Below are 10729 nucleotides of genomic sequence, written 5' to 3'. Positions count from 1 at the left end.
TCCGGCGGCGCTCCGCGGGGCGGCACCCCCAGCGTCCGGCGGGCCGCGGCGGAGTTCCGGCCCCAGCGCGGAAAGACGGCCGGGAGGGGGGGCGGCGGAGGAAGGAAGGGGAAGGAACGGCGATGGCGCAGCCCGCTCTCTGCCGCCCGCCGCAACGCACGGCGCTTCAGGCGGCCCGAGCTTCCCCGCATTCACATCCCGTTCGTTTTAATGGCTGGTGCGAGCAGGCAGGCCCCGAGAACCAAGTCTGGAGCAAAGGTGAAAGCAGAGAGGGGGAGGAACGCGAACTACGACGCCTCTTGAGTAGCGACAGCGCTCTTTTTTTGTTGTTGTTCTTCCCCTCCCCGTATCGCACCACGCAGCGCGGCGATAAACGCCATTCTACGGTGAGAGCTCAGCTTAAAATACACGTGTTTGCACAAAGCCTCCGATACGGTGGAAAAGGAGGGCAATGAGAATTCATACAACACCTACAAGAACTTCAGTTTTTAATTCGTCTCTGAAAGAAATGCCACCTCTCAGCCTTCTGCACCGAAAGTAACATTGAGAAGCTGATAAATCGTTATGCTATCAGGGACATCACAAAAACAAGATTGTCTTAAAGGGCGTTTTCCTAAAGCAAGAGAGTTTGTTGATAGCTGGAAAGTAAATAATGACACCATACGGGCAACGTGCACATTGTTTTAGCACAGCTCTTATTTTAGGGAATCATTTACAGAACACACATGCAATCAAATAATGGCAGCAATCAGTTCAGAGTGGTTAATCAGCAGCAGCACACAACTCAGAGCCATACACAAGGTACAAAGGAAACACCTCCTTTTCCAGATCTGATGCACACTGACCCAACGTAAAAAAATCCTATATTTTGTTTAGGAGGAAAAAAACCAGAACATTTTATTGATGCATTACTAGTTCAAGTTCTCTGCCTCTTGTTTATCAAAACAACTGAAGCAGTAGTAGAAATCCACATGTTCCTAGGGTTTGCCATATACATGTAAGATAGTAACGAACTCAAAGGTATCTCAAAGAATCATCCTGTAACTCAGTGGAATGGTTCATAGCCAGCTGGTATTTCCACACAGTGCCTACAAGCACACAGATTCCACTCACTGCTAGCACAATAGAATTTAAAAGATGGTGGAAATTTGTTTCCTCGCAGCCCAAAGTGCAAAATAAATATGTACAAATAATGTAACTAGAACTAGTAAGAAGTACTAGCAACTCCCACCTGAAATCTAGAGGAAAATGAGCATTGGAGTTTAGACACTTAGAGCCCCTGCTGAACAGACAGAGCTTTTTTTGCCATCTATTCTGATTTAAATGCCAAGGAAATTTAAAGGCCTTTCCAATAGAGCACATTAAACCAGCCTTAGCTGCAGCCATTTCTCCTTAAGACTTCAAAGCCAGAGCATTAAGCTACTTCCAAGCAGAAAGATATCTAAGTCTAAGACAATTTTTGTCTCCTTTATTTCTGAATGGCACCCAAGCAAGGCTGTTTCCAAGGCAATCCTCAGAATTATCATCCCTTTTACATGATCACACAGTCAGCAGCCTGAACATTTCCCACTGTTTTTGCCATGGCTGATTCAGATTGCATAGCTCCTAAATGTTAGAAGAACAAACACACGCAGCTGAGGACAAACCAAGTCCTATTTGATTTCTGATCAACACATTTATCATCATTCGTTTCCAGTTCTTATTTTAAACACACAATGAAACATTTTCTACTTGAAGTGGCAAAGATGCCATCACTTGTCAAGTACTAAAAGCACACAGGCACAAAAGACAGGAAGAAAGGAATTCAAGTAATTAGCAGTAAAGCAATTTGGAAGATGCATCTTTTCTAAATCAGAGGATTGCTTTTTTGTTTTAAACATGATATTAAAAATAAACCAATTTTTCCCATCCACACAAATTAAACTAATTTGCCTATATACATAGGAAGTAAAGATAGTTTATTTAGAATATTTTTTCCATGAAAGATGACAATTTTCTATAAAAATCAGTCCTTGAATGTTTGAAATCTATGTACCTACCAGATTAGTAAATATTAAAGAGAAATTAAATTTAAAAATATATGTTTCTCTATACTGCCTAGTGGTAGCTAAAATATAATCAGAACTCCTACAGTGAACTGGTCATAAAAAGAAATATTTTAAGCTCTTTCTTTATAGATCATTTCAACAGTAAAACCAAAACATTTTTAATGAACTGCTCAGTACATTAAAAAATATATCATTAGAACACTGCAGATCCTCCTTCTGACATCATACTCAATAATTACAACTTTTGGTCTTTGTTATAAATGATGTAAAAGTCTCTCTATGAAAAAGGCATGTTCCTCCCATCCCCCAGAAATTAAAACAGTAGGCCATTTCAAAGAATAAAAAAAGATGAAGTGTTTTAAGAGGCATTTCTTTTAGCTTGCATGATATAGCCTTTGGACTTGATAATTCCTCTGCTTTTAACAATGACTGAATACCGCAGAATCCATAAAGGAACCCATTCGCGTGCTTTGACGTTCTGGATGCTTTCCTGAAGAACTTCTTGAAAACTTGCTTCACAAAGTAATTCTAAAGTTAAAAAGGAAGATTCAAGCTTTAAATAATGCCAGATAAACAGCTGCAAAAAGCAACACTTAGTAAGAGAATCTTTTGCCTACAGTGAAAACCTTCAGCAGTGTCAGGTACTCCACTCCTTCCAAATACATGCAAAGGAAATTCCATTCAACATTTCAGAAGAAATCTTCAGGACAGTTTTTCCCTTTCAACAAACATTATTTTCCATTGAACCAATAAACAGAGAATTCCACCACATCTAATGGAGCTGATCAGCAGAGCTATTATCAAGAAAAAGCAAAAATTAAAGTCGAGACACTAGCTAGACAAATCAGAGGGCAGTAAAGCATAAGGCTGAAATCAGCAAAGTACTGAGCAGCAGCAGAGTTCCTTTTGCAGCCACAGGAAGCTCAGCCTTTATAGCATCTCCCATAATGGGACTCAGGGGTATAAGCTCAGAAAGCATCAAGGAAAACAGGGATAATTGCTACAAAGCAGGATGAGCAGGAAAATACAAGTTCTCCTAGCTTCCTCTGGAAAGTCAGTCAAAGCAACAGTCTGATGAGGAGCATTCCCAAAAGATAGTCTCAAGACTTTTCAGCTGACCAAGACAGAAAAACCAGGCCTTGCAAATAATGCATAAGAAACTGTCTCTTTGCCTTATTTTCAATCAAAATTCTCTTCATTTCATGGCTCTTGACTGAGATTAGCTATTGAATCACAGGTTGTGTTTTGGACATGGAACTTGCCACATTGAATGGCAATACATCTTGTAGCTTGCTAGGGTGGAACTGATACTCAAGCACTGACATAATTCATTGGTTCTGACGGTGATACTATAAAGCATGGTGATTAGATAGCATTTCATACAGGGCTGGTCTTTTTTTTTTTTTTTTAAACTTAGGGGGGAAAGGGAGAAAAGGAGAAAAAGGAAAAATATGATCACTGTGAGCTGTTGATCATGAAGAAAAAGGAAGGAAGGAATGAACAAAGTATTGTTTAAGACTTCAGGCTTACAGTTCCAGCAAGATATTTAAGGTATCATTACAGCAAAGATCATCTGATGAGTTTTGAGAGAAATGAATTCAATATTCAGGTATATTCTAGTGAGCTAATAGCTCAGAGTTCTAGAGAATACAGAAAGTCTTAAAGTCCTTCAGCCATTTTATAAACTGTTCTAAACAACTGAAGAATTCAAACAGTTACAAAAAGAGTTTGTGAAAGTCATCACAAATGAAAGAATCCATCATGAAGTATAATAAATTTCCTGTTTCTAACATTCTGCAAAGATCAACTGACCATCAACACTCTCACGCAAGATACTCCGCAGAAAGATTCTGGGCAAGTGGACTTCCATTTGTCACTTACTGTCCTTCACCAAGAACAAAACGAGTTTGTGATTTATAGAAATAAGTTATTTTTGAATGAAGCATAGTAAAGAAAAATTCAGTACTTTGTTCTTATATTTACATTGTTTTTGCCAATTAAAACTATTTCAAAAGACTAACCCATGGTGGAAGACTTGATCCCTTTGCACCCTCTCTCCCTCCCTTTTCTGGAAGGGAAAGCAAGAACACAGTACAAATATTTTGTAGAGATGAACTTTCTAAAGTTCTTTGTTCAGGAATTAAATGTAATGAAGTTTGAAGTGCAGAGAAAGATCATTCCTAATTCTGTACTGAATATGGGCATGTAGAAGCCTTTGGCTACAATTACACATCTGAACATTGCAGAACTGTTACGCTGTCTTGCAAAGTCTTACCTTTCGGGTCATTGTGAGTTAGCAGCTGTATGTCAAACTGTTTTGCAAATGCTGTGAGATCAGGCGGCATCACACAACAGGAAGCTAGGTTCACCTGATTGCTACTTGGTTTCACCTGAAAGTAACAGAATGCTTTTTTAAGAAAGAAACATTGTCATTCTTTGCACTTACATCTGCTAATATAATGCTTGGACCAATCTGCCTTGACCACTGTTGTGAGACCTGAGCAAGGACAAAAGTTTCATGTGTCGCTCAACAACCAACTCCAACACCTGCAACTTCCTGCAGCATGGGGCACAAAACAAGCATGGGATCTCACTTTAGGTACTATCACAGTGAGGCACATTCTAACCCATCATGGCTTCCTGTCTATTGTGCTCCCTAAGTACTAGAGCATTTCTACCCCCTCTCTGCAGGGAGAATATTATAGGGGTGTTACTTTGAAAAAGATCTCAAAATTCAGGTTTATTAAGGATATATACTTTGCAGTTTTTCATATATTCAAATAAAAACATATCAAGTTAAAAGGGACTTCCCACTGACTGATCACCACAATCTACATCCCTGATCACCATGCAGATGGTTATCAATTCCCTGAACTGTCTCAATATATAACAGAGCAAGGAGTATAAAACAGGACTCACAGCAGGACTTCTTACACAGATGCAGTATGTTCACATATCACAAAAGAAGTGCAAGAGCAGTGTTCAAAGAACTGATATAGAAACAGTAAATCCCTAAGCTTCCAAAGCATGGTCAGATGCTAGTACAGACCTCTGGCACTCAAGTATGACAAGGCAATTAGTCACACTGAACAAGCAAACATTATGTTGCTTGATTCAGTCTCTCTTCCTCTTTCTGTTTATGTTTAGCATTCAAGAAGCATTTTCCAAAGGGAAACCCCTCCATTCTTTGAAGTCCAACTAGCTATAATCAAAACATCACTACAATAAACTTTAAGGTTTAAGAGTACTTTTTATGGTCCTGTTCGTAAGAATGTTCAAAACTAAGCCCCTGACTTCTTAAAGAATCTACTACTGAACAGACCCATGGCCTACAGTCCTCAGGGACCTGTTTAGAAAAACACTGAACAAGTGACAATCACATCTTGAGCATTCCCCACGTTGAACAATATTATGACAGTCAGTAAGATGCTGAAAATAACTGGAGCCATTTTCTTTTTTTAAACTATTATAACAAATCATATACACTAAATTATTACAACATGGCAATCAACAAAATTCTGCCTTAGAAATGCTGCAATTAGGAAGTTTGTTCTCACCTGTGCCCATACATACAGCTGCTCTAGAAGTGTTTTATCAAGGTCAGAGGTGCCTATGGCAACAATCTTTTTGTTTTCAACTAGAGTTTCAAGTTCTTGCCAATAAGGTTGCAGATACTCCAAGGAGAGGTTAGTTCCATCTTCAATAGGAGGTGGAGCAATAATGACCGAATCTAACTGAGCAACTCCAAGGGAAGAACACGCTGAAAAATAAAGACAGCATTTTTTTTTGTGAGGTAAGAACATAAGCAGCATCACATCTCAAATCCAGCAAAAACACAGCTCCTGCTTCACTGCTTCCAGTTCACCATTTGAGAATTCTCTATCAGAAGCCAAACACAACAACACAATTTCTTTAACCAAGAATCAAACTTACAGATCTAAAATATCAGTTAACAGTGAAATTCATAGTGTTGTTAGTTGCCTTTTTTTTTTAAACTGGTAAAAACTTATCGTATCACTGTTACAAAAACACCACATGCTTCTCACTATTTAATAACATCTGTGTGAAAGAATAAAAACTTCTCTGCGTGGAGCAAAGAATCAGACTCGAGTTTTTACAGGGATGCACATTTGCTAAGTTTACTGACTGAAATAATGCATAAATTATACTTGACTACTTATGCTTCTCTTTAAAAGAACAGAGCATATACTTGTGACAGTCATTAAATACGTCTCCAGTAGAAAAAATGTTCTAATTTTAGATCTAAATACTGAAGTAGAAGAAATAAGAAAGCCTTCAAGTTTCACACTTACCCATGTCAACTGCATCTCTGATTGATGAAGAGTTTGATCCAACAATGAAAAGTTTTGCTGTTTTCAAAGAAACAAATCAATAGCTGAACATACCAGCAATTACTAAATATATAGTGTATACAGCAATAGTAAATAACTATTTAAGACCTCTTGGTAAGAACTTTTAAGAGTATTCATCAGTTCAAAAATTCAAAGAAAATCTGGAACATAACTGCCCAAAAACACTGGTCTCTTAAATTTGAGAGTTGTACAGTCTGAGAATAAGAATTCCTTCAATTAGATGGTGCAGTAAGCTGTAAAGCTAGGACAGCTGTACAAAGATTTCTTCAGAACTTACTGAGCCTTGGGATGTACTAGTGTTACTTTGGACTTCCTCCAAGTTCATCACATTTGACCTGGCACAATAATGCAAATAGAGGTGCTTCCAATGTTTTTTCTTCACTGTAGCATTACCTGTGATAATTTGCTACAGCCAAGTCAAAAATTCACAAAATATTTTTTAAATGTCCCAATGGGATGGAAATTAAAGTAGAAAAATGATGAGCGGCTTTAAAACCTGAAACATGTTTGGGTCTTTCTCAGCTAACTGATGTAAGCATGACAGTGAGCACTGATGACATTTGACTTTGCCATTACAAAACAAGAAGAAAATACATACATATGAAAACTTCCTACTAAAAACAGCATACGAAACCCTTTCATCCAACCAGATTTTTTAAAGATCTGCATTCTTACCTGTTACTTTCAGTTCATCCCTCTCTTCGGGATTCATTTTTTCCACAGCTTGAGCTATGGTACATTCCAGAACCTCTGCCATTTCCTTTAGAAATCACATGAGAAAACTTGTCAATAGGTGACAGTAAGTTTCTGAACAATATTGTTAATTAAAACACAATTCCACAACAAAAATATTACATAAACAGGAGTGGCATGAAAGTGCAGTTACACAAAAAGAAAATAACACAGCACCTCTTAACCTATGTGAAGTCAGAGGAAAATACTGTATGACAAAAAACAAAAAAAAAAAACAAACCAAACCAAACAAAAACCAACCACACACAACATATATATAACTTATTGATATGAATTACTGAAACAACATTTAGAAGTAATTTGCTTTTCGGATGTAAAGAGACACCTATGGCAAACTACCTTCCTAAAGAAAGCAAGCAAAGAAACCCAACAACTTCCTCAGCTGAGAATTCTTATTTCCCCATCAACAGGATTCTTTACTTCAGTGAATCTCAAGAGGCTAAGAAATATCACACGTGAAAACAAACAAAGAAAAAGAACCAAAAAGGATTGAGAAATACTATTTTAAGGCATATGGAGCTGCAGACATTCATAAAATTTCAGTAGATTCATTCATATTTTAAAAGAACATATTTGTGTTCAAATGTAACATGTGCAGTCTCTCCTACCTGATTCTGATCTCCAACCTTTGAGCTCCATTCAGTCAGTGTTTTCTGAATGCAGTCCCGCACCTAAAAAATATTTTGATATTCAGGTGCGTTTATGTTTCAGTTGCATAGAAATACAATGATTCATAGGCATATGGCAGACAGCAGGTAAACTCATGACCCCATTCCTTCAACCACAGATGATTCTTTTTCCATAGTTTCCATATGAAACTTGTTCAAACAAGCTAACTCTAAAAGAACTCCTCTCCTCTTTCAAAGAGTTTTAGCAGTAAGACAAGTACTGTACTTCATTTATTTCTCTGACCAACACCATCCTAAAAGGAATTGTATGCAAGAAATAGAGGCCTACATTGTTTTGTTGTTTTTTTTTTTTTTTTTAATGCACAGATTATTAAGTTGCAAAGTAGACAGATAATAGCATACATGCTGTAACAACATTACAGTCACTTATTATATTCATAGCTTCTTTCCAAGGTGCGACCCTTTTCCACCTGCCTATTCCACTGTACCAAATTTATAGGAGGATCCTTCAGATCCTACCTTCAGTTGCACTTTTCCTTCTTCCATGGATGTGAAATAGATCTGATAACAATTCTGACTATGAATATGAGTAGGTTTGCCTTGCTACACTTGTTAAGTCTTAGTAAGCTAATTAACAAACGGAGTACTGCACTAGTGCTTCAGCTGTACCTGTACCCTTCCCTGTAACACACTGCCCTGCAGACTAAAGCTATGCACCGTCAGACAGTATCTGCTGTGAGAGGAGCACATCAGAAACCCATGTTGCTAAAATGGCATCTTATATCTGTGCAAATACCTTCTTATCTCTCTGAATGGCAGTTTCCTGGGACAACTAACACGAACTCAGAGCCCATCACACCCCACACCATGGCTCTACCACCATCCAGGAATTGGGCACCACAAAGATCAAGACATAATCCTGTAAGAACACTTAAAACGTGAAGAATAAAGTAATTGACTCAAAAGTCAAGAACTGACATCATTAAGCAGCTATCCATGATGCTAGAATTCTTTAACATTACGTTTCCATCAACACAGCCAATCTTCTGTCTGAATAAAAGTACAGGACTGCTCAAGAAGTATATCCCATTTCTACTACTTTGCCACTCCCTATGGCTGCTGCTGGATTGAACAAAGCTCTGTCCCCAGGGCACACAGCGAGGCACACAGCTCTGAGCAGCACAGCGGTTACAGCTCACTATTACCAGCCCTACGGTTCATTCCTCACAACCCTCTGACTTCTGTTCTCACTCTAGGAATCTCACACACTGCCACGCTAAGCAGAATAGATACAAACTCACTTATTTCCAATAAATTATGCTGTTTTTGGAATTCCAGCAATGCCAGCAAGTTGGCAGCCTTGTGTTTAAATGAAAACATCTCTGTAATCAAACGCCCAGAAATACCCTAACAGACCAGCTATGCACACTGCCATTCTTTATTTAATGACCTTCCAGATGGTACCGACACCAGTCGCTGGTGATGCTGCAGCATCCTCTTAGCTGAAAGATCTATTTCGCACAGGCCACAGCTATCAGTAACGGGGCCAAAGAAAAAGCCGTTACTTCACAACAGCCAAACAGAAGTATGAGGAGCTCTTCCTTGGTACTGCACTGCCTTCCCGAATGGTCACCACTCCCATGGTCTGCACGCAGTCAACACACTCAGCCACCTTCTAACACAGCATCATCTCAGTGCGGCCCTAAGCAGCTCTGCTGAGTGCACAGGGGCAATCTTCAGGCACCTGGCCGGACAGCAAAGCAGCAGTTCTGTAGTCCACAGCCACAGGGCGGCCCCAGTTAGCGAGAATGATTGCAGTGATGACACACAGCGCTAGAGGTAATGGGTTTAAAGTACTAATCAAAAGTACATTTTTAAAGACAGCAGATTGCTTTAGTCTTCAAAGAAGACATCAGTGACCGCACTTCACCTACACTTGTCACCGTCACTGAAGCATTAAAATGAATTCTAAGTTGGAAAGGAGAAACCTCACTGCTCGAGTTTGCGTCACGTCATTCTCCTGAACGAAACACGAGGATCCCCCTCGCCTTACAGCCCTGTAACGCCCGATTCCCCGAGACCAAACGCAGACGCGGCTACGTCAGGCACAGCTCCAACAGCACCGCTTACCAGCCCCGGCGCCCTCAAGGCGGACAGCGCTTCACCGGCCGCTCAGCCCGACGCGTTTCCGCCGCCGCCCCAGGCGCACAGGATCGGCCCGGCCCCAGCCCGAACGCCGCCGGGCCGGCCGGCCCGCACCGCGCAGCGGCCGCCGCGGCGTCGGCGTTTCTCGCGGCGGCGGCGGCGAGCCACGGCCTGCCGGCTCGCGTCACCGCCGTAACGGGAGCCGGGCGACGCCTCCGGGCGCCAGGAAGGCGAGCGGACGAAGCCCCGAAGGCCGGCCGGATCGCCGCGGGCGGCCCGCACGCGCCGCCGGAGGGCCCCGAGCGCTTCCTCAGGCGCCGCCCCGCAGCCCCCCGCCGCAGAGCCCTCGCCGGCCCGGGGCCGCCCGCTCACCTCCTCGCTGGGGGTGGCGGGGCACTTCTTGCGGCCGCAGCCCCAGCTCAGCAGGTTGCCGGTCTGCAGGTTGAGGGTGCCCGCTCGCTCCAGCAGAGCGCGGGCGCCTCGCGTCCCCATGGCGAAGCCTCGCGCTGCGGCGGCGCCGGGCGGCGCCGTGACTCAGCAGGCGGAGCGGCGGGCGGCCCGCGCTTTGTAACCGCCCGCGGTCACATGGCGCGAGGACAATGGGCGGCGGGGCGGGGCGGCCCAGCCCGGGAGGCAGCGCGCGCCGAGCGCCGCTCGCTCCGCCGTCGTCGCCTCGCGCGCGCGCCTGCGCGACGCCGACCGGCGCCCTCCGCGCGCCGCCGCGGGGCGAGCAGCGCCCTCTGGGCGCCGGCGGGGCGGAGCGAGCGGTCGAGGCGGGCTG

The 10729-nt window shown here is 42.3% G+C and overlaps 1 protein-coding gene across 1 annotated transcript; it reads right to left on the bottom strand.

The window, feature by feature from the left end:
- Window positions 1-470: 470 nt before the first annotated feature.
- Window positions 471-10595, bottom strand: GCLM (glutamate-cysteine ligase modifier subunit). The gene is made up of 7 exons (XM_031614721.2): window positions 10321-10595; window positions 7783-7845; window positions 7097-7181; window positions 6362-6418; window positions 5606-5808; window positions 4324-4438; window positions 471-2576 (listed from the first exon to the last, which is right to left on the bottom strand). The coding sequence occupies exons 1-7, from the start codon at window positions 10438-10440 to the stop codon at window positions 2407-2409; spliced, it is 813 nt and encodes a 270-aa protein (XP_031470581.2). The 5' UTR covers window positions 10441-10595; the 3' UTR covers window positions 471-2406.
- Between the last annotated feature and the right edge of the window lie 134 nt (window positions 10596-10729).

The sequence above is a fragment of the Phasianus colchicus genome, chromosome 9 (assembly GCF_987193195.1).
Source record: "Phasianus colchicus chromosome 9, bPhaCol1.hap1.1, whole genome shotgun sequence".
NCBI lineage: Eukaryota > Metazoa > Chordata > Aves > Galliformes > Phasianidae > Phasianus > Phasianus colchicus.
Note: the sequence above shows the minus strand (reverse complement) of the source record. Positions and strands in the feature narration are given on the sequence as shown.

Excerpts from the sequence above, each read along its gene's own strand:
- GCLM (XM_031614721.2), bottom strand. The coding sequence starts at position 10,440 with ATGGGGACGCGAGGCGCCCGCGCTCTGCTGGAGCGAGCGGGCACCCTC. Across the intron at positions 7,182-7,782 it reads AGGTTGGAGATCAGAATCAG|GAAATGGCAGAGGTTCTGGA; the intron begins GTAGGAGAGACT and ends TGATTTCTAAAG. Across the intron at positions 2,577-4,323 it reads AACTCACAATGACCCGAAAG|AATTACTTTGTGAAGCAAGT; the intron begins GTAAGACTTTGC and ends TTTTAACTTTAG.